The sequence below is a fragment of the Triturus cristatus genome, chromosome 1_2, assembly GCF_964204655.1.
Source record: "Triturus cristatus chromosome 1_2, aTriCri1.1, whole genome shotgun sequence".
In the NCBI taxonomy this organism is placed as follows: domain Eukaryota; kingdom Metazoa; phylum Chordata; class Amphibia; order Caudata; family Salamandridae; genus Triturus; species Triturus cristatus.
The window spans coordinates 100286038-100310244 of NC_140580.1; the positions used below are offsets into that span (position 1 = coordinate 100286038).

Sequence of the window (24207 nt, forward strand, 5' to 3'; positions counted from 1 at the left end):
CCTAGGGCAAGGCAATGCAGGGGAAGGGGCACGCGACTTCTGGTTTGCGATCTCAAGAACATACAGAATGCTGGGTTTTGGTGGCGGTAATTTACACCTTCCTACCCTCCGGAGTAATCGGCACTTGAGCACCGCACGGTCGGGCATCGCTGTGGCGTCGCCGTACTTTTCAACAGAACAGCTGCGTGACCTTTGGAGCAGTCCTGAGGTTTGCAACAGAGACCGCAGTGTGATTTGGGCTGTCGAGACTGGCAGCCGACAGACCCAGTGAAGCTCTTAAGAAGTTTCTCCCTTCCACGCTTTCCAGATGGCAGGGGTTGGGTCACGTGCCTGGGCAAACCGCAGTGTTGAAACAGTGGTCCCGTCCCGTTCCACCAGGGAAGGCGTTCTGCAGTTCTACAGAGTGCAAACCAGGCTCGTTGTTCAGGCACTTCGGAGAAAACCAGAGACAAAAAATACCCAGAAAACACAGAAAGCGGGAGCTCGAAAATGTAAGTTGCATCGGTACCAGCGCTGAAAAAAGCAAGCACTGCTACCCAACAGGAAGGCAGCTTGGCTGGACTGCAGACGATGTGGCTGCCAACAAACACCAGGGCGCACACGAAGGACTCCGAGACACTCCCCGCCTGGACACTGTGTGACTGATAGATCAGCTGTGCTCTGACGTTTAAAAGCCCGCTCTCTGCGCCGTCATCATCCCATCACAGCTCCTCCACTCCTAAACCAGTTAAAGAGTGGTACAAGACGCGCACATTCCGCCCTGTGCCAACCGTGTGACTTCTGCAAATCGGTTGCCGCGCCGCTATGCACGGCCCCCCGCCAGCACATGCTGTACCAGTCTGAATGTAGGGACAGGCTGCAGCTGGGGTGCATGCAAGCACTGGGCAGAGGCTGCCAAAACGAAACGGCCCGGCAATTAAAAAAAAAAAAATAAACATATGGCAAAGTTATCCGATTTTATGTAGCAAACCTTTCAGATGTGGCAGGTCCGGAGGCCGTTTAGGAATGTTTCCAGTCTGAATTGCACGCATTACGATCGCCCAAGGAACACCGCATTCTTTCCCTATGAAGCCTTCGTTTCCCGCCTCTCGCTCCGCAGCAGCCGGCTTGGATTTCAACACACACCATGCGCTGGAGGTGGTGAAGCATTTTGTAATGGCTTGAGCTCTTTAGCAGGTTTCGCATTTTCCCATATTTATTCTGCAACACGAGATAAATGTTTGGATTGCATAAATGACATGTCCCACATTATTTTTGTGTGTGAGGTACACATGCGTTGAAGACCCTCTGCCAAATATCCGCCACCCTGATCTGTAGTCACTAAAATGCTCTACTTACGTTACCAGGACTGAATCGCAAGTTTAGCCCATGAATTGGGGTTGGTAAACGCCACAGTTTAAATGAACAGCTGTTTAAATCCACGACGGACAAAAAACTTAGTTAAAAAACACACAGACCGTGGACTCTCCGTACTGCCAGAGGGCCCCCAACATAAACCTCGTGTGATCCCCCCCCCCCCCTCCATATTATAGGAGATGTATGGGTTGGAGCCAGGGGCACAGGGACTAATGGGCCTTAGTTGAAGAAATTGCGGTGGTTTGCCTCTGACGTCATGGGTTGCGTCATTCTATGGCTCTCAGACTGGGTAAAGGAGGACCGCCTCCGCACCGGTCTCCGCTGGGAGCACTCTGGCGTCCCAGGGAGGAAGAAAACACACAGCAGAGCAATATCGGTCAAACCCAGATCTCCTTGTGTTTGCTTTGTTTGCCCCAAGTTGGCAGGGTATGCCCAGATGTGGGTCCCTTGCTCACTTTGCCACTGGATTCAAGCTAGCCTGGCTGAAGAGGGCTGTTAGCCCGAAACCGGTCCCAGAATGCTTGTTTCCGGTCCAGGGAAGACATGGCTTGGCAGTTCGGGCTGGACTGTTCCAATGAGGCACAGGGTCAAGACTGATTTGATTATATATAGCTGTGTCTGAACTGGGGTGGCAAAGTGAGCTAAAGAATGATGATGGATTCAACCCAGATCTGTGACTAGGGGTGAGTGTCTGAAAAGTTTCAGCGCTCCGTCCATCATCTCCTTGTGTTTGAAATATCAGCAGCCCTTAGCCCTGCACATGGTCAAATTACATTTCTGAAGCAGCCCAGTATCATCTTCTCCGACTTCAGTGTCTAGGTCTCCTCCCTCAGCTTCAGCAATGTCAGCAGTACACTTCCACTGTCTGGGAAAGCAACCATGCCTCCATCTTGTGCAAAAGCCCAGGCCAGGGGTATATAATGGATCCCACAGGCCTTGGTTATCCTGATTCACTCAAACACCATGCATCTATTATATAGGCTACACACACATATTATCTTCAAATAAAGGGACTCAGGGATTTTTAGACAGGTCCAGCATACATGCCCAACAATAGATCAATACAAGAAGGTGTGCAGTTTAGGGACTGCATACCTTCTTGTATTGATACACACACATACAAACATGCACAACATACATGTGGGATGTTAGCACTAGGAGTTTGGTACGCCCACAGAACCAGACCGCTACATGAATGGGCTAGTAGGCCTTCACTCCTTTGACACAGATAAAAAGCTTTGGCCACAAATATGAATTCACAAAACCCAGATCGCTACCAGCACCGCTCTGAGCTATATCCATGACAGGCACAGTAGTCCACTCTCTGCCGAAGAGGATGCACTTGGTGTACCCATCTAGGTCACAGGAAAGGTTCAGGGGCTTACTCATTTCAAGGGCCAGGGCTTGGCCTCTACGCACACACTCAATTAGCTTGACAGCAGGGTCAAAATTCAAAAAACAGTATACCAGATACATGCAGTTGGGGCTCACGGCGGGGGAACAGGACTATGACTGAGCATCAAGCAGATGACACGGATCCCTACAAGCCCCATGGCATTTCTTTGGAATCAGGAGCAACCATGACTTTAATAACCACTATACAGTTTCGCCTAAATTTGCTTTAATTCACTTTCCCTGCAAATTAAATTATGAGAGCAAAAAGAAAATACGTATTCTGAACGTCATCTTAAGTGGTACAGTTCCTGTTTAAATCTATCAAGAAGTAACTAGGCAAATCTGTTCGGCCATCAAGGCTTTTACAACAATCGCTCTGTATACATCCTGCCACTCGCGCTCTAGGTGAGAAGCCTGGTCTCTCGACTCCTTTAACCTGTTACATTGCAGGGTCAGTTACGAATCCATTGCACATACGCGTATCTCTCGTTCACAATAATTGGACAACTTGGCTTCTGCCCAGTTACATTGCCTGGATAGCCTGGTCTCGCTCTTCCTTCTTACAGTGACTGCAGAGCATAGCCTCGCCGGTCATCCATGGCCTCTCTTGGTCTCTCCCCTTCCGCTCGGACTATGATCCTGGCCTCGCAACATCACATTAGCTGCAGAAAACGGCTTCTCTCCCATTATACCTATGCAGAATTCAAGTTTCCCAGTTCTACATTTTAGTACCTGTAGTCCTTCATTTATAATTAGATAAACAGGAATGCATACACCATAATCAAAGAAAAACACCTGGAGTGGATGAGCTACTTGCACATGGGATCGGGAACTCTGACTGCGAGTGCGAAGCCTGGTCCTTCCATGTGACAGTGGTCACAGGGCTCGGTCTTCTTGGCTCTTTCCCACACACTTGCCACAAACATGGCTTCACTAGTTCTCAAACTTCCACACAGACTATAGAGTGTGTCTGATTTCTCCATGTCACACTCATCGGAGAGCCATGCTTCTAACACGCTCTCCTTAATCACGACTACAGGATCTCATTTCATTTCATAAGGCTTTATTCGAACAAAAGACAAGTCCATAAAAGCACAACATTAAAAAGACAACAGTATAAAACATCAGTCAGAAGCAGGAGATACGTCAGTTTAAAAAAGTTAAAAAAGCATACTTTTCCTTGCATTAATTGATTTAAGGAGAAAGGTAGCCGTATAAAAACACACATCAGGGTGGTGTAAATTAAAAAGCAAACTCATGCAGTCTCGTATTGACCTGACTCCAAATTTGGCAAACAGGGGTTTCAAATATGCAGTCCGCAGGTGTTTATACAGCCGACAAAGCAAAAGAAAGTGCACAGTGCTTTGGGAGGTAGTGTTGTCACATGGACAGGGGCAGCGGGATGTAGGTGCAGAGAGGGGAAAGCAACAAGGTTGTGGACTACTCCCATTCTAAGTCTAGTCAACACAAACCGATGTGCCTTCCAGGTCACTTGTGACAAATACGGTTGGAAACCCACAAATTCATTTAAATCATAGTAAAAAACATAAGATGAAAGATCAGAGCTATTTTGATGCCTTCTAGTGGAAAGCTGTTGTAAAAAACACTGCCTGAGATCGATTTTAGACAGCTCGGTAGCCCCATATTGATCCGCAATGATGTTAATGTTAAAGATCTCCCGAAAATTATCCACAATATACTTTAACCATGGGATCTTTAAGTGATGGTCCAAAGAAAGACAATCAGAAATAATAGCTCTGCACAAAGAGGTCTCTTCTTTTATCCAGATGGAGCGCCATAGGATCAATGGCCTGAGGAGAATCAAATCGGCAAGATGGTGAATACCCAATTCGTTGTGCACTAAGGCATTAGAAACAGAGCTTGGCAAGCACAGAAGCACAGAAGTCTTTTCAGGAATACATTCTCCTCAACCTGAAGAGACCCTGCCGGGGCATAGCCCCAGATGCCAGCTCCGTACAAGGCAATCGAAACACAACGGGACTGAAAAATTTTCAGCATGTCGTTGACCCGCCTGTCTCCCAGTTTCGTAGCCATTGTAAAAATTCCGTGAGCACTCCTCGCCATCTTAGCCCGGACATTCTTATGTTCATTGGCCCAGGTGTTTTTATTTGAAAAAGTGACCCCCAATTACGAAAAATTGTCAACAACCTGGACCTTTTGTCCCTCTATGAAAAATGAGAACTGTTTCTTTCTGTTCCTGCGCCCGCATTCCATAACATAAGTTTTAGATTTATTTAACACCAACTTTCTGCTTTTAATAAATTGCAAAAAGCCATCCATCAGCTGTTGAAGGCCGTATGGGGTGCGTGAAATTAGAACTGCGTCATCCGCGTAAAGTAGCACAGGGACGTAATCCTTATTAATTTTGGGAGCATCCACTGCCAGAGATTTGAGAAAAGAATCAATCTCATTAATAAAAAGTGTAAAAAGCAGTGGGGCCAACACACATCCCTGTCTAATTCCACACCCAATCTTAAACTTAGTTGTGCATTCCCCTTTGGGACCGTAACGGACACATGCTCATAATTTGATATAAAGACGTGCTAGAAAGAACACAATGCCCTCGGGAGCCCCCATTTCGATTAGCTTTGCCCAGAGAATGCCATGGTCCACCAGGTCAAAGGCACTACTCAAATCCGCAAAGCAGAGATAAATAGTGCCGGTCTTTGCCAAGGTATATTTGCCGATGAGCAGGTCTAAATTTAGACACTGCTCGATCGTACCACGACCCTTCCTGAACCCAAACTGGCTCTCTGCTAGAATGCCATTTTCCTCCACCCATTCTTCCAACCTTACTAAAAGCACTCTACTCATTACTTTTACAGAAGAATCCAACAAGGAAATTGGACGATAGTTCTTAACGTCCCCACAATTTCCTTTCTTAAAAATTGGAATTAGAATGGATTCTTCCCAGGTAGGGGGCACCTCATTACGGACAGCTGCGTTGAAAATATTAGTCAACAAAGGCCCCCATACTTCAGGGACCAATTTATAAACATCGATTGGTACCCCGTCTGGACCCTGTGCTTTTCCCCCTTTGCTGACCTTTATGCTATCTAAAACCTCTTGGACGGTGATATTCAGTGGTGTATGCGGCCACCTATCCCCTATATCCCTAAATGCACTATCTGAATCAAAGATTTTAGAAAAATGAGAAACCCACTCTTCCTTCATAACGTTGGAAGTTAATTCCGGCATTTTATAGTCTTTGAGGAATGGGGAATTAACAGTTTTCCAGAACAGGGTACAATCATTCAATTCAGCAGCCAGGGTCAAGTTATCCCACGCCTCCTGCTGGAGTTCCGATTTCCTACGTTTAAGGGTTTCTTTATATCTGGCTCTTAGGTCTACAACCAAACCCTTATCTCTTGGTGTTACTGATAAAGCTGATTTCAGTTCCTTTAAGGCCAGAGTGCAGGCTGAATTAAACCACCCCCGCGGACGATCGTCCTTATACTTGCATGTACTAGTAAGCTTAGAGTCGATGACCGCATTAATACCAATAAAATACTCAATAGAGCCAGTGGTGCCTTGGTTATCTTCTAAAATCGCTGTGATACCTGCTAGACAACTGGTGATGATTGAGTCAGACATGATTTCAGCCTTATCCCCCTTCCACCGGAGTCTGGTACCATTAGGGTGCACAGCCTCAATGCTGTTAACAATACAGCCCGGAATACGGGTCCCATTGTTTTCCCATAACATAGCCTCTACGGTCAGGCAGTTATGGTCACTAAGCTGGATATCTATAACTTTTGGTGCCGTAGTCCAGGCCTCTAGGCTCGAGGAGATACAGATAAAATCGATAACTGAATTCGCTCCCCGGCCTGTAAAGGTTGGGCAGATCTCCTCCTGTTCATTTTTCTCGTTAGCCATGATATACATATTATGTGAGGCAAGGAGACTGTTTAAGGCATCTCCGTAGTAGTTATGTTGGAAATGAAGGATTCCATCCCCATAACAGTCCACCAACCCACATACATTAACATCTGAGAGTGAACAGGTAGTAGCGTTAAAATCCCCTGCCATGAACAAATCAAAGATTAGATTGGAATCCTTAAGGATGTCATCCAATGCACTTGATAGTGCTCTCACCGCCTGATCCCTGGTATCATCAAAAAGATTATTATAAAAATGTATTAAAAGAATATTCCTACCTCCTGTTTTATACAGCCATAAAATCTGGGAGTGAGCCCCGACTTGTACGTATTTTTTGACCAACAGAGGAGTTTGGACGGAAATCAAGATCAAAAGGCCCCCCTTAGCTCTTCCCGATACTGAACCGGTAGCGGGTAACTGGTATGAGACGAAACCATTATATCCTTTAAAGTCCCTACACCAGGTTTCCTGTAAACAGATAATATCAAAAAGAGCTAAAAATTCCAACCAACCCAGACAATCTGATTTGGATCTGATACCCGCAATATTCCAACTGGCAATATAACAGCGGGAAAAACCAGGGGCACCTGACCCCATAAGAAAACAGTTACTACCCTGTTGGAAAATAGCAGTATTTGAGGTCTCCAAAACTGACTCTGGGCAACCTGCTGGATCCCCCTCCTTGCCCAAAGGCGTACAGTCTACAGTTGTCCCAGAAATGTTAACCATTGGCCCTGGGATACAAACACTTTGACCCCTACCAGACGAAACCTGACTCTCCGAAATTTCTGGGGGTACCCTACCCAACTCTATTAATGATTCCGAGCAGCCTACTGGGTCGCCCACCTTTCCCATGGGTATACAGTCTACAGTTATCCCTGAAGTGTTACCCAGCTCCAGTCAGTCGTTTTGTTCCAACCCACTCAAGCATTGGAAATGATTAATGGTATTCACCTGGAAACTGTTTGCAGTGCTATACACAGCTTCTCCCCTCATTCTTCCCCCCCCGCAGTTCCTAGAATAATTGCTAATATGTTGACTATAGAAAAAGCCCAAAGGACGGAGTGAAATGCCCTGATCATTACAGGGGCGAGAGGTGGCTTGAATCAGAGCTGTCGTGGCAAGGTGGGGGTTACTAAAATTAATAATAACGCAATCCCCTGGGATGTTTTTTGGGGACGTGCCGATCCAGTTGGTTCTGGTGGTAGCCAAAATATGGTCCGCCATAGCCACTGGAAAGCCACACTCCCGATTAAGCCATGCCACAGTTTTATTTTTAAGGAAGTCATGTGATTCCATAGAGCGGAAAAGCCCATCCTCCCTAATAGGTGTAACGTTAGTCAGGACTGCTACATATGTGCGCAGTCCGGTGGGAGGTTTGGTTGGGAGAGGCCACGATTATTAAACTTCCCCCTTCTAGAAATCTCCAACTCATTCCCCAGGGCACAGGTAGTGGGGTTTAAAGGGGTATCATTAAAGCATAAAGATGTTGCTGGAATGACATTGATAGTGTCCCCTGTGAATGGTAGTTTTGATTTGCCAGTAACGCCCTGCTGCTCGATAACAGTTATGGGACTACTATTTGGCTGTGCAGGGATGCTAGAGCCTGCACATGCCAGTCCAACACTGGGTGTGTCTTTGTTGGATTGCACAGGCTTACTAGTCCTGCCCCCAGCCACAGCAACCACAGCAGCTGGTTGCGGACTATTGTTTAAATTCAAGCCGGATTGCACCAACACACCCAATCTGATCACTTCCCTAGAAACAGCCTCGAGTTTATCCAAGAGTGAAAGGACAATTTTGTCTAACTTGGCATCAATCATACCAATAAGCAGCTCAAGCTGATCCGGGGCTAGTTTCATGTGAGTGGAATTAACGTCATTATGTAAACAATTTAGCTTGGTAGGGCCCCCATTTGAAACAGAAACAATGTTCTTTTTACTTTTACGACCCCCCTTTTTAGACAAAACAGGTCTATTTAGATGTGTCCCTGACCTTAACACTCTATGAGGTTTGGGGACCACAGAGCCCAGGGCGTCAGGGTCAATAAGGGACTTGTTAATATCAGATGCCTTGTAGGGGTCCTCAACAACAAGGAGATCCTGTGATGGCTCTGTTTCGTTGGTACCCTCCCTGATTGAAAAATCTGTAGAGACCACTACACAACTATCATCAGTGGTATGAATCAACAGGGGGATAGACAAAGGGACAGGGGTCTCAGCAGAGACTAATTGACTTGTAGAGTCGGGGACACTGCCAAGACCCAGGGATAGTCTTCGCTCCTTGTTAATCTTGTCTACTACTTTAACTAAGTAGTTGTCAAGTGTAGAGACAATAGGGCGGGAATTCCCGAATGGCTTGGGCATGTTGCCTTAAACAAAGATAAAAATAACCAGCACGAAATACTGCCAGATGAGGATAGCACTTAATATGAAATGACTTTAAAACAAAACACAAATATTAAATATACAATATGCAACAACCAATATCATACCCCTAGATTGGCAACTAATTTTTGGGGTGCTATTTTGTTTTAGTCCAGGAGTAAGCCGATGTTCTCGGTGCCGCAGAGTGTTAGTGTCCAAAATACACTCCAAATTTGTAAGACGTGTGACAAGCAAGGGGCATAGGCCAGATCAACACAGTCAATAACGGGCCACAACCAGGTCTTCAAACATACATGTAATTTGCAAAGGTCCCAACAGTAGCAACACAGTACCTTACAGTGGAATATGGGATGATGGCAAGGGTTGCGGGAGTAAGGGGGGTGGCCCGACCCGGCCCCTATGGCCCCGGACGGCCACAGACGGCCCGCCCTCTGCCCGGGCTCAGCCAGGCGCCGCCCACGCGCGTCCCGCGACGCGGGGGGAGGCGGTGCTTTTGAAGCGCCTCCGGGCGCGCTATTGGCCGGAAGTAGGCTGGGGCGCTAAGGATCACGGGAGCTGTAGTCTCCCCCAACTGCAGCCGAGTATCTCCGTTGGCGGCAGGGGAGACACACAGCGTTTGGCAGCCCGACACGATGCCCCTGGACGATGCTCTTGGACCCGGGAGGCTCTGGTAGGTCTTGCGATGATCAAATGCCTGGAAAAGTGTCCCACCGCTCCGCCGAGGGAGGCGGTGCTTTTGAAGCGCCTCCGGGCGCACTATTGGCCGGAAGTAGGCTGGGGCGCTAAGGATCACGGGAGCTGTAGTCTCCCCCAACTGCAGCCGAGTATCTTCGTTGGCGGCGGGGGAGACACACAGCGTTTGGCAGCCCGGCACGATGCCCCTGGACGATGCTCCTGGACCCGGGAGGCTCTGGTAGGTCTTGCGATGATCAAATGCTTTCGAAGTTTGTAGCAATACGAATTATCAAATTCTTAAACCGCTTTTACGATCCTGTCTCTTGTCTTTTGTCTCTCTTATCCCAGCCCAGACTACAGGACCTATTCCCAGCGGAATTGCTAGGTTTAGGCGAAAAACTTTACCTACATTAAAAACTGGTGAAATACACATTTTGTTTTTGAATTAGCCTTTGGAGCAGAATTCGTTTTTCCTTTTCTCTAGTCTGCCTTTGGGTTGGATTTTGGAAGATGTTCAAATTTTGTACATAATCACAGAGACGCATCCTTTTTCTGGCTGACATCATCCTCACTCCGAAACGTGGCACAGGCAGGTAAAGACCACCCACATCTGTTCGGTTTGGCTGCTAGCAGCCACTCAGAACCCGCAAGAGACAATCACTCTGATTGATTCAAAGGGTGGCTAATCAGAATAGGGTTCCGTGGTAGGATCATTTCAATTTGCTGATGGTAGAAAATTAGACAAATAAAATGCCAGTGGCCTGCATGCAGGGTGTCAATCTAGCAGGGTTCTATGGACCACTGTGTGACTGCAGTTCATGGGTGTTTTTTCTTCAGTCCACAGTAAGTAGTGCAGGGAAACCTATGGGGAGCAGACTACACTCATTAACATTATAAATGAGCCTTTCCCATGCAACACATTATCCATGCCCTTCCCTCACAGCAGTGTATATGGATAACGCAGCATACTGGAGAGCAATGGCATGTTTGGCACAGGTAAAGTGCACATTTGAGTAGGGTGAAAAAGAGGGCTAGCTGGGTGGTCACCTTGCCTTCGCTTCCAAAGCCCAAGCCCCGCCTACAACTTGACACATTGTGTTCCCTCCACACCCCCTGAATAAGACATCCTTTGTTGAGAGATCTCCACCAAGGTACGAAGCACTGAGAGGAAAGTCCGTTCCTGGGGACGAAGCACAGTTTTGCATAGCAAGAAGGTGAGTGACTTTGGCCCTTGACACATAGGCCTCGCCTCTGTAACTGGTGCAGGAGTATGGTTACCACCCTCCCTCACAGGAATGCTTGGGTATATCCTCTAGGCATTCCAACATATTCAGTACACTCACCACTTTTCAATCATTCGGCCTGCTCATTCTCTACTTCACTGCCATTTCTTATAAAAGCAGACATACATTACAATTGATTAATTGACCACTGCTCAGGATAAAAGGCATCGTTTTTCTGCTTACACTCCATCTTAAGTTTTCCCATGCACACAAAACACTAGTCTTTGTTCACAAAAATCAATGAATCCTACAAAATGATCATCACTTGAGTAAGCACTCAATCTAGGGCTCTGCTCTTTCCATATACGTTCCTAACCGCAATTTCAGCAAAGCATTGTTAGACCTGCAGAGTTTGCAGGACGCACATTCCAGGCTCATACCTTGATACCAGGATCCCAGTTATCCTCAGCACCTACCAATAAATAGGACGCACTTTACTACTGCACTGTCTACAACTCCAGAAGACCAACACTGTAAAACTACCACAGTAAGGCACACCTCTAGCACCTCCAGAAGTGGCACTCGGAACAGAAATGAGGAATTGCAGATAAGCTGTCCCTAGAACTTGTAAATAAACAAAGACATCAATTTCTCATCCTACACCACTGCTGAGGAATGAGAAGCTGTGCAGGGAGCCAAGCACAGACTTGTTAAGTGGGCAAGTGTTCACCTTGCATAATGCCAATGCTGAATTAGAGGCAGGCATTTATGACTGCTACTTTGAGGCAGCATTGTAGGTGCTGCCTTCATATCCATTCCCTAGAAGGATCAAGGGAAACAGAATCTGGATGTGAGAAACGCTCCATCACTATCTCTGATGGTCCAGGCTCATTCTAACATCACTGGTACATTTCATGGAAGCAAAGTCGGTATCAAATTGTCTGTTTCTAGTGGCCCGTTGGCGTAAGCTTCCCTTGTCTCCCCTCGGACGTGCGGCACTTTTTAAAATGATGTCTCTTCCCCGATTCCTTTACGCACTTCAGAACTCCTTTGATATTATTCCGGCGGCCTACTTCCGGGAAGTGGAGAGCTTACAAAGGAGACTTGTTTGGGACGGTCGTGCACGTATTGCTCTTGCAAAACTGACTCTCCCCTGGTATGACGGGGGCATTGCGCTCCCGGACATCAGGAGGTACTATTGGGCTTCCCAGCTATCTGCTATTAACCACGCAACGTACGCACCTGGTCCGAATCCGGCTTTCGAAATGGATAGATTTTTGTTGCCTGGCGGCAACTTTAACAGAGCGCTTTACTCTCGATCGGCTGGGAGGAACTTAACCGGTCCCACTAAGATTGCAGTACGCTCGTGGAAGGCAGCGAATGTGGCCATGGGCTGGAATGATCGTTTGACGGGTGCGACCCCCTTGTTTGCGTCTGAAAGACTGGGAAGCCTTTGGACAACGAAGGGCTTTGAGCGTTGGGACACGATTGGCATCAGCAGAGTAGGTGACCTCTGGGTGAAGGGTGCGGTTAAATCCTTTGCTGCGCTGCAGAGTGAGTACGAATTGAGTGAGAGGGAGTTCTTTCGGTACGTTCAGGTTCGGCACGCCTTGCTCTCGGCCTTCGGGGCTGAGACTGCAGTCCCTGTGTCTTCGCCACTCGAGGACCGCATACTCGACGGTCACTTGCCCGACAGTACTATTTCCCTTATCTATAAAAAACTAATAAACATTCGGGCGGATCTCCTCGTGCGTCTTCGGGAGGCGTGGATCGGGGATGGGGTGGAACTGGACGATGAGGATTGGCAGTCTGCGCTGTCCTCCCCTAAGGAGGTGGCCATACCTGCGCGTCTCCGTCTTGTCCAGCTTAAAATTCTCCACCGTGTCTACGTGACGGGCCCTCGTTTAGTTTTGATGGGTTTTTCTGAAGACGGGCTCTGTAGGCGCGGCTGTGGCCTCAGTGCCACTTTTCTCCATGTTCTCTGGGAGTGCTGTGAGGTGGCGGAGTATTGGCGCCGGGTGCATGCTGTCATGGAATGTGTCACTGGGGTCGCTCTGTTGCCTGAGGTTCGCCGATGTTTGCTGAACGTGTGGGAGCCTAATGACTATAATGCGGCTCAGACTCGGTGAGCGGCCCTTGGGAACATGGTTGCTAAGAGGGACATCGCACAGCTTTGGGGTTCCCGGCGGCCTCCCACCGTGTCAGTATGGAAGGAGAACATGGATTGGTGCATGTGCAGAGAGAAGACTGTGTATGTGGCTCGGGGTAAGCCAGGGGCGTGGGGTAGAATCTGGGGTCGGTGGAACGCGTACCGAGGGAACATCTGCACACCCCCCCTCGTGGACACATCTGATGCTGGCTTGTCCCCCTGATCCTGAGGTTCCCGGACTATTACATTTTACCTGTAGATGGTTGTGGCTCTCCCGTCGCCCCCACCTCCCCCTTGATCATCCTCGTTTACCACCCGAGGGTGGAGTAGGTATTGTGTGGTCCCCCGGCTGTGGTTAGACGCCCCTTTTTCGATGGTTTCCGCCTTGCTTTTTGGTGTTATTTTATTTTTCTTTCTTTGTTTGTATTTCTAAAATGTATGTATCCTGATAACCTCTGAGGTGCACACAGTAATTTGTTAATTCGGCTGAGCCCCAGGGGGCCTAATACTGCCTTGATGTTGTTGAACATGTATATATTAGCGGCCGGCCCTGGTGGTTGTAGGCCCATGTTTGTATTGAGTTTTTAGGTGCAATAAAGGTTTTCGAAAAAAAATAAAAAAATAAAAAAAATTGTCTGTTTCTGAAGGTGTGCGAGTACATAAACCTAGCAGGGAAGCACCATAGGGATGTACATACATCAGGTGGCTATGAAATCTATTAAAAAATGTGCACGTGGGGCGAGGCGTTGGTAGGTGGAGTCTTTTCCTGTGTTAGACATGGGGCATGGACAGGATGTCTCCAGGACGACCAGCTCCTTGAAGAGACTCTTTAAGATCATGTTGTTTTCCTCTTTACATTTCCTGGCTTTCTCTGGCAATGGTCCAGCCCCTTGTACTGCCAGGACCCCTCCAAAGGTGCAGTCTTTTTCTGACAGTTTATGAAGGAGCACTGTTTCTTAATGTTTTGTGGGACACACAAAAGGTTTTAAAGATGATGTGGGCTTGAAGGTGGAGCCATTGTACATTCACTAGGGAGGAGTAATGTGATTAATTTTCTTCCATTGCAGTGAGTTGCCTCTGTACAGGCGATTGAGTGACAGAATTTACAGAGTCTACTAAAGGGTACCACAGAACTAAAAACAGCCTACACAACAAAACTAACTTCAGGTTCTTTCTGGAGCCCAAGAGTGTGGGAAAGAGGTTTACATCTGAAGCAGGTTAATTTTTTTTAGCATATGTGCCTGGAATGAAAATGAGAGCTAGGCACGACCTCTTCTCTTCAAACCAAAATTTTCACAAACAGACGCATTTTTGCGCACTTTGATGACTTGTAGGTTCTTCAGAAGATCTCCTTAGAGGCCATTACAATGATCAAGGTGGACGTTTACTGCAGACCTCAAGTTCTGTTCTTCAATGATAAGAGTGGAAACATTGGCCTCAATCTATTGATGTGATAGATTCATTTTTTTCACAACAGAGATTATCGGAAATGTAAATGTGGCTTCTAAATCAAATAAAAAACCCAACTATTTTACTTTGTAAATTGGATTCAAATTTTTGATCAAACAGGCTAGGCTATGGGTCTCTAAGGATCATAAGCAGGATCTGCCTTTTGGGCCCAAAGATGATCAGTTTGGGTTCTGAATGATTTAACTGTAAAAATGTTCTGTTCATCCAATTTTGATGGTCCTGGAGCAGAACAGCCGGAGCTATGTAATGGTCTAACAAGATCTAAAGTCTTGCCTAGATTTCAGTGCGGTTGGCATACGATTGTAACAACTTTGTGTCCTCACTGCATCAAATAAGGACCATAGACCGATGTTAAATCACGCCAGTTGAGGGGTGAGCTCTGGGGAATCCCATTATATGTGGTAGTTGAGTGGGAGAAAAAGGCCCTGGTTTCACCATTAGGAATCATCCTGTGAGGACAAAACTGAAAGCCTTGTGGGGAATCTGGTGGCAGGCAGAAGTACAGTGGTCAGGCATGCTACAAGTGAGGCGTGATCCACCATGTTGAAAGCTGTTGACAAATCCAGCATAGCTAACAAAGAAGAAACACTCGTCAATGAACCTTACACTATCGCCTCAAAAGCCTAGCAAGCCTTGTTATATCCTACGCGACTGTGTGAATTTGGGATGAAAATGTGACAATATACCGGAAGTAGCTAAGAAATATTGTAGTTGGAGAACAAAGTTATTTTCTTAGCTTGTGGCTAGCACTGGTAGCATTTTTTTTCATAAACACATTTTTATTGGTTTTAGACCACCGTGAGTGGCAGAGATAAAACAATTGACACACATTAATCACAATACAGGAGAAGAGTGGGCATTTATACAAATCAGCGGCTCTCAAGTCATACATCCTATTTGAAGACAGCACCGTTTAAATTACTCCCCACTAACAATTTCAAATGGATTGACACAATCATTTCCCCCACAGCAGACCATGTTTGTGGGCACAGCCCCTTGCCTCATAGACCACAAGCTTCTGTTGCACACACCAGTCCACTCCTAGCCGCCAGCCCGTCAAGGTGGTAGTAGCAGTTGACACCCAAGAGTGGCGATGTCATGCTTGGCAACCAGGAGAGCCGTACTCAGAAATGATAGCTCAGCTTTTGTGCCTCCAGAGCCCTCAAACATACCCAACAATAACATCAGAGGGGAAAGAGGGACTTCCCACCCCAGGATGTCCTATAAATCCCTGGTCCAGTACTTGCCAATCACTAAACAGTACCATAACATGTGGCAGAAATCCACCGAACCCATACCACAGAGGGGGCAGGAGGAAATAGAGCAGAGGTCCGCTCGGTACATTCAATTCGGAGAGAGGTAAGCATAGTAAAGGTAATATGTTTGAACCAACTGAAGACGGGTGGAAATAGTGAGCGCCCTCGGGGCCATCAGGGCGTCACACCAATCCTTGTCTTTAATAGGACCCAGCCAACCCTCCCATCGGAGTCTAAGATGCTGCAACTTGCCAGGGGGGTTGATTATCAGGGTGCAATAGATATGGAAAATTAAGCCCCGGTCTCGGTTACTCTTGAGGAGGATTGAATTCAGACAAGTAGTTAGATTACGGGGTATGGGAGTGAAGGGTAGGTCAGAGTTGAAGATATTTGTAAAATTGGGTGTTTGCCAAGGTATATGTGGCCTGAAGTTCCGGATAGGAACCTATGTGCATCCCGGACCACATATCTTCCAGTTGAGAGATGCCAATGAGATCCCAAACTTTAAAGCCCTGAAGTTTTGCCACTTCCCTTAACCATGTGCCATGCCAGAAAGGAGTCTGTTGCGCAAGTTTGCCATCCCATTGCACATGTCTGAGAGCAGCTCTCTAAGCTAGGAACACCACTTTAGTTACGTGAGGCATGGTGGGATTGGAGAGCAGGGCTTGCAAGAACGGAAAGCCAGACAGCAGGGATAATTCTAATCGATAGGCAGGGTCAGACCATCCCCCATTAAACCAATCGTGAATAACAAGAAGGTGGGAGGCCAAATACTAAAGATCCAAATAAGTCATCCCTAGACCACCATCATAGGGACTCTGTTTACAAAGCCTGAAAGCGAACTGGTAACATGACTATGACAGAAAGTTAGGTGGAGGACCTGAGAATCCATTCCTTTTTTTTATGGGGGTGATACACAGAGCTTTCTTTGAGCGATTTAGATGCTAGGGCTTCCATAGATTTATCAAATAGGGTGGAAATGACCTGACTTGGGTGATACTCAAAGTTTACTTTGAGAAGGTAGGACCTGATTCTGTAATACTTAACCCAGGGCTTTAAGTGGGATGAAAAAACTGGGGGTGTCTCTCAAAGGGACGTGGCCAATGTAATTAAGGGCGTGGCTTAAAAACACGTAAGCTAAAAATCTGTGCTTAGGATAGTGTGCCTCCAGATTTGTATTTTGCTGTTCATCATTGCAGCCAGATATATACTACATGTAACATTATACCTTCAACAAGTCACGACTACTGGCTTTGTCAATGGTTGTTAGCTGCATAAGATAAATAAGCAGCAACTATGGCTCGTATATAATATTGAAAAAGCTTCCACGTAAAGCCCTAGTGACACCACAACAATGTTGCTGCTCCTGAGTTTAAAAAAGAGAAGAGAAATCCAGAGAGAAAATGATTCCCTTTAAAGGATTTCCCTTCCCCTACGACGCTCACCTGGCATGGCGTCATGCTGTAACCTCCACTAGTGAGAAGTGAGCAGTGTGAGCAGCGCACATGGATGTGCCTGCTGTCACTGCAGGCTGGAAAAAAACGGACCGCCTGTGCCAGGGCACAAAACAGAGCCCGACAGAGACACGTTTCGAGCCCCCCTTTAACCCCTTCGCTGCGGCGGAAATTCCGCCGCAGCGCTGGGGAGTGCGGGGGGGGGGGGCAGCGCGGTGGTGCGGTGCTCATGACGGAGCCACTCCGTCATGAGCCACGGTTGGGCTGTGCTCATGACGGAGTGGTTCCGTCATGACTCCGCCCACGGCGCTAATCGCCCGCACAGGCGGGGAATTAGCGCCACGTGGGCGGCGCGGCCGCCAACGGCCGCAGCATGACGGAACCACTCCGTCATGAGCACACGGCAACCGTGGCTCATGACGGCGTGGTTCCGTCATGAGCACGGAACGAGTTAAGAAACTGCCGGTGCTCAGCACCGGTGAGACCCGGCCCACTTAAAGCCCTGACTTAACCTGGTACTAAGCCTAGTTTTGTTAATGATGTGGGCTTTGAATGAGACGTCGCACTCCATAACTGCAGGTGATTTTGTTTTTGTGGTGAGTTACAGCATGAATCCCTCTAGTTGGCAATGAAATGGCTAATTCTAGATGAGGCTTGTCTGGTGATGTTGGTGATGAGGATGAATTCAGCGTTGGCTGGGTTCAACTTGAACGATATATCGCTATCCATGCTTGGCAGATAGAAGGGTCGATTTTGGGGCAGTCATGGCCTCGTGTCTCTAAGTGGGCTCACTCCAAATCCCATTGGGAGGGGTCCACAATCACTAGAATATTTCACCACAATTCATCAATTATCCTGAATACAGGCAAAGCTCTTTAAAGCCAAGACGGCGGCACAATTTCAGTCCCTTCAGAGTAGGAGGCGCACTGTTTGTGCCCTGCCACTGTGAAAGTAATTTAGGTGACAACGGGAAACAGATTAGAAAGAGGGTTTCAAGATTCAAGTAATCTACATCAGGCTTTCATAAAAATGTCCACACAAAAAATATACTTTATCAAGGTGCTCCTTGGCACCACACCAACATTCCTCAACTGTACTAGCAAAGCCGTTCATTACCACAAACACATTTTCATCTTTGCTAATGAGATAACTCATCAGTCTGAGATTAGCAGACAAAGGTGACTGGAAGAATAGGACCACAGTCAATTCAGAGTCCCTTACCTGTCGTTCTCCGCAGCTCTTCACACTGACTGATGTGTGGGAACTTCAGGATTTCCTTCCACTTCTTGCTTTTGCCTTTGCGCTTTCCTCCTCCCCCTGCACGAAGAAGAAAGATTAAGAAAATGTTCTGGTACTGATGTGATTGCCAATGTCAATGATACTGTCCTCAAGCGTCAATAATTACTGTGTTCATCCACTTCATCAGTGGTGCAGGATCCCATGATTACTACCCAGCTTTCTTCCATGTCTCCACACAACTTTTCAAAGAATTGTCCCACTGCCATACACCTCCCTTGAGGACAGCGGACAACATCATTACACAAGTCTCATCCTAGTGAGATATGGGAGTGTCCTCCTTTCACAAATGTATGTGATCTGCACAGAATGTGGAGAGAGCGGTTTGTTTACCATTTTTATGTTAATAAATCTACTTTTTGAGAACACACACGGCAGACACGAGTCTTCTCAAATTGGACTTTAACAAGATGCATGCAGTTCTAGGCGAATCACTACAGTTTACCATGCTTTATGCAGTCTCTTTCTCTATGCTCTTCACACATTTCTTTATGCACCGTTTTCCAAGTCACCAAACGTAGAATGGCCTATTGACAATTACTTCCCACTAGTTTCATGCCACCTGTCACAAGCCTAAGCCAAAAACAACAAGCATTGCTTTCTATAGATTCCCTATTCTACTCCAAATGATGTGCACATTTTAAATGCACCATTAACACTGTAAAGACCAATAATCTCCGACGCAAAACCTGATCACTTACCGATCACTAGCACCTTTAAGTAAGCCACAGGCTTTTCTGCGATTTAGTCAAATGCAGCACCTTGCCTTGATGCACATCAATGATGCTCAAAAGTGCCCTCTGCGGGGCTAAATCGCATTTTACAACCCATTAGCTTCATTGCACATAATGTGTTTAACTCAAGTTTAAAGCTGGCGATGCTTGCAGCATTCTGCTTATTTCCCCGAGGAATGGTTTATTAACATAGCCACATCCTCTTTTTTGGCTCGGCTGTATGTAGGGCACCCCGATGACAACTTGTTTCTAAGTCATCCACACTAACAGAAGATGTTTCAAGGATGATTTCGCCCCTTGTTATTAGTTTCCCATCCGACACACCGGCTCTCTTCTGATTCTTATATGTGGCAAGTCACCCAGCGCTTAACTTGTTAAATAAAGTGCAGGGCCCCAGAGTTTTTCTTAAGAGCCCAGCGTTGCCGAATACCAACATTGGCTAGTCTGTGCTTAATTTTTTTTTTTTTTAGACTTAAATTAGTGTCACGGCACATGGTTTTGTTTAGAAGGCAGTGGAAGCACCATCAAAGGTCGGCATAGCCTTGATTCTACCTCATGCTTCTTTAATCCACCACCGCTTTATGCCTTTTTCTCAAACGTGCACATCATTTGTCATCGCTGTTTTCTCCCCGTCACTATTTTTCCACCTTTTTCTTCCTACTCCTTCACCCTTTTTGTGTTTTTTACTCTCTTGCTTTAGATCAAAGTTTTTTGAGGAAAAGTATGCGTCAGTCCCCAAAGAGGAGGCCCACTGGGCCCCACCTCCAACCACCAACTCAAACTACGAACAGGGGCTAATCTGGATTCTATCCATGGTTCTCTTCTCCCATCCGATGCAATCTTCCCTTACCTTCTTTGTCACTGTATTCCTATCTTTCTCTTCCTTTCTCTCTCTGCATCAAAATATGAGATGAATAATAAGTCACAATTCCAAAAAGAGTGCTATCCCCGCCTCCTGCCCCGCCACCTACCCAAATTAAGTACTGGTGTTCTCACCTGTGGTTCATTTCTATAAAGTTTGTAACTAGCTTCCAGTTGCATGACATTCCAACAATTTGTGATCCCACAGTGCTGCAGCCTGTTGTTCACATTTGGTTGCAGACACTTAAGGGCCATCCCCTTATCTCTTGTTCTTATTCGAGTTTTTCCATCCATTGTAGGAAGTGAGCTACACTAGCAACCTGTCCAAGGGAAGGGATGCTTCTGAATTCTACTTGTCCTGTAAACATTTCCACATGTCCCTTTTGCTACAATGTACTAAAGTGACACATTATGGTATGGTTCTCATTAGGCTCATGCTATATCAGAGTTTGGATTCTAGCAAGAAGGTGTACTTCTGTAACTTTCTTTAAAAATTGGGCCACAGAAAAAAAAATAGGAGCCCACAATATTGCCAATAACGATTTTACACTAATTCTCAATTTTTAATCTTTTTTTTAAACATTTGGAATGAAAGGCTCTCTCCATCACGCTTACTTTGAAGCTGAGACCGGGCGGATTGTCAGGATCTCAAGGGATGTGCACCAATTGTAGTGCTGGACAATGGGTGGACCTTCCACTTCATTTTCTGTACATCCATCCGAACTGTAGAATACACAGATACGATGATGTCCATGATAAAGGAGACATTGTGCATTTTTTGATTATTTACGTATCCCTGTCCCCCTTTTTTGATGGACCGATTAAGGGATTTTTAATTCTATTCCTGAATTTATTGATGAATGAACTCATTATCTCTATTTATAGATGAGAAATAGACTCTTGCAAAAAAAAATAATAATAACATTCTGTACCCTGAAGAAGTCCACTTTTACGCGGACGAAACGCATTGGATGGTTTTTTGGCACCTACTTATCAAGCAACAATAAAGAGAAGACGTTTAAATGATTTATCAAGTTTTGTGGATATATTTTTAACCAACATATACATTGTGAAAGTGGTGCACGTCTATTCTTTATGTACATTTATTTTACTAACTGGTGTCTAAAATAAAAGATATCTAAACCTGCACAATGTTAAACGTTTTTTTTTCAAGTAGCAAATGTATATTTTTTATGCGAAAAAGCACCAATTTTTATAGAACAACAAGTAGCCTTAATTAGTTAAATTTTGCAAACACATGTACATGTTTTATTCTCAAACCATTGTCAGAAAGACGAGCTGTGCTCCGATTTCTGCTTTCCCTTAGAACGCTCATCTTGCACATTGCACTAATAAACAACATTTACAAGTTTGAACAACTTATTTACTTATGGCTATAAACCTTGTCTAAATGGTAATCCTCTTTTAACAGATCCATATAGTGGTACTGTAAACCAGCAGCCAAAGTGTTTGTGGTGCAGGGGGTTGGGAGTATTTGTCAAGAAACCAAAATGAACATGAAAACGTTTTGTCCTTGACCCCAAACAATATGCCATGGACATTTAGCGACAGGAATTCTGCACCCGATTATGATCCTTTATTCAGGTCTTGTAGTTATTCATTAAGGTCTTAGGTGGAAAATACAGAAATTAATATTTCAATAGTAATATGTGTTTCTATTAGACTGGTCCTCTGCCTCTTACTTGCAGGACATCCCTTTTTACAGGTATTGCTACCACTTCCATGAGGGTTATGGGGGAGTAGGTCATGATGAGCCTGGCAGTGAACTGAAGAGCCGCAAAGAGAAGGCTCTGACTTGGGCAAGGGGTAGACTCGTGCAGCCGGTCACATAGGAGGCCCAATATGGCGTAAATGGCGCGCAAATGCAGTTATTTGAATGAAGGGCTCGAAGCACCATTTCGAAACAATACTATATAGTACTGTTTCTCTAGTCCAGGCACCGTCATGGTGTAACACAAGCGCTTTAGGAAGTGCTAAATTCCCCCAACACCACTAAGGCATTTCCAAACATGGGCCCGACCTTGTTCTTCGCATCACACTATATAACCCTCCAAGTGGCTCATGAATGTTCCCTGCTGCTGGATGTGGCCGATTTCAAGAGGTGGTGGATTCAGTCCTCCACATGGAAATTCATTTTGTTGACTAGTGTTCCGTTTCTATATTGTGCTCGTCAAGCGCCCCGGGAAATCGATGAAAAAGATACATGGTAACTAAGCCCAATGAGCTGGTTGCCAGGCCTTTTCTCACCTGGGAGTGCCCCAAGCGCCCGCTGGATTAGCGCGCACTGGCAGCGCACAGCCAGAGCTGCCACACACACTTTGCAGCTCTTCAGTGACAGCTGAGACATGCATTAATTATGCGTGACAATGCATTTCAGTGCGGTGATGCGGAGCACCACACTGAAATGCGTTAGTCTCACACCAGATGCGTGATACTTGGTAGGACCGCTCGTGGTATGCACGGCATATTTCGTTAGTTGAATCTGATGTTCTTGTTTTTGGAAGGGAACATATATGCATACATACATACATTTAATTGGGACGTATGGAGCTAAAAGAGGGGGGTTTGTCAAAGAGGAGAGGGTGGGAGCCAGTACACAGAGTGGCATTCTCTCCCTCAGCCGCCTCTTCCCTCACCAAACTCTGGAACTGAGGCGCTTTCTAGATAAAGTCCTCCACGTTGGAGCCTGTATAGTGATGAATTGTGGAAGCGTTTCTGACTATGTCGGTGGCACTCACATAAAATATGAGACGCATAGTGGCAATGATTAGGCCAGCAAAATGCTGCTTCTAGCGAAAAATAAGTAAACTCTATATGCTGAGGTGTTGGGAAAGTAATTTGTTAACTATATAAAAAAATAGTTTTATCCCTCGGTGCTCTGAGAACCTCAATTTTCACTACCTGTCAAGATTGAGGTCCAATGTTTTGAAAGCAGAGATGCAAATCTAGTGACGAATTTACCTATACTATAGAGCTAGCCATGCAGCATGCTTATTCTACACAGAAAAAGAGGCAACCAAGCTGACTGGCTTACCATAGAAATTCATTCAATTTTGCCTAAAGAGCAGATTTAATCAAAATGAGAAAAATAAGTGAGCAACTTGTGCATCAAAGGAAGAGCCAGGATTGTAAACAAAGTGATGAATTAGATGATAACGCCAAATGTAATGACTGCCTGCCAAAAAAAAATAATTGCAGAAGGAATCACGTCATCTACCAGCTTTCCCTCCTGTTAATTCAGAAATACCAGTTAAATACGAGATTCAGTAATTGGGGGGACAGAGCACCACAGGATACTCCTTTATGGTTTTCTCAGCAAAGTGAATCTTAGATATGCAGGCAACCAGTGCTGTAAATGGGCAGACAGAACTTAATCACAAACATATATTTTTGTTAGTACGCTTTGGATGGTAAATTCTTGATTCCCAAGAAAATTCCTTAGAAATTTAGTCTCCTTTAAATAATGGCGTACTTGTAAAAAGCAAAACTAATATAGAACATAATAAAAAAAATAATAATAATGTTAGTATCTTTGGAAATATTTGACATGGCATATATATATATTTACTGAGAGAAATTGGAATACTCTACCACGGTCATGGCTTGTCTACATTTCTAATAGAAAATACCCTTTAGACCCACTGCAAGCTTTAACTGGCTTGCAATCTCACATAATAACATAAGATTTGAACAGGCAGAAAATAATGTAATTTTAGGTACCATAAATTAATTATTTTATTAAAGAGGGGCTCAGGATGCACAAGGTAGAAGACCAATTACTTTTCAGGTACATAGAATGGCTATGGGAACTGTGTTTGCATCTTACTATGTTAACCCTATTTCTCTTTTTTTTTTAGGAGAAAACATTGGCTTGGTCCGCAGCCACATTACAATTCAGGGTCATTCAGTGGCATTGGAATATCTCAAAGTAGACATTGAATCACAAACAGAATATTTGAATATCCTGATATTTAAAACAGCATACTAACTTCAAGTTTCACACACACTCTATGTACATACCTTTGCTGGA

General features: G+C 45.6%; 1 protein-coding gene across 1 annotated transcript in view; it reads right to left on the reverse strand.

The window, feature by feature from the left end:
- Positions 1–24207, reverse strand: part of GRK5 (G protein-coupled receptor kinase 5) — a 481725-nt gene that overhangs the window by 310410 nt on the left and 147108 nt on the right. The window contains exon 2 of the mRNA XM_085602911.1: positions 18487–18582. Within this exon, the coding sequence (XP_085459037.1) occupies positions 18487–18582 (96 nt within the window). The remainder of the gene's footprint in view (positions 1–18486; positions 18583–24207) is intronic.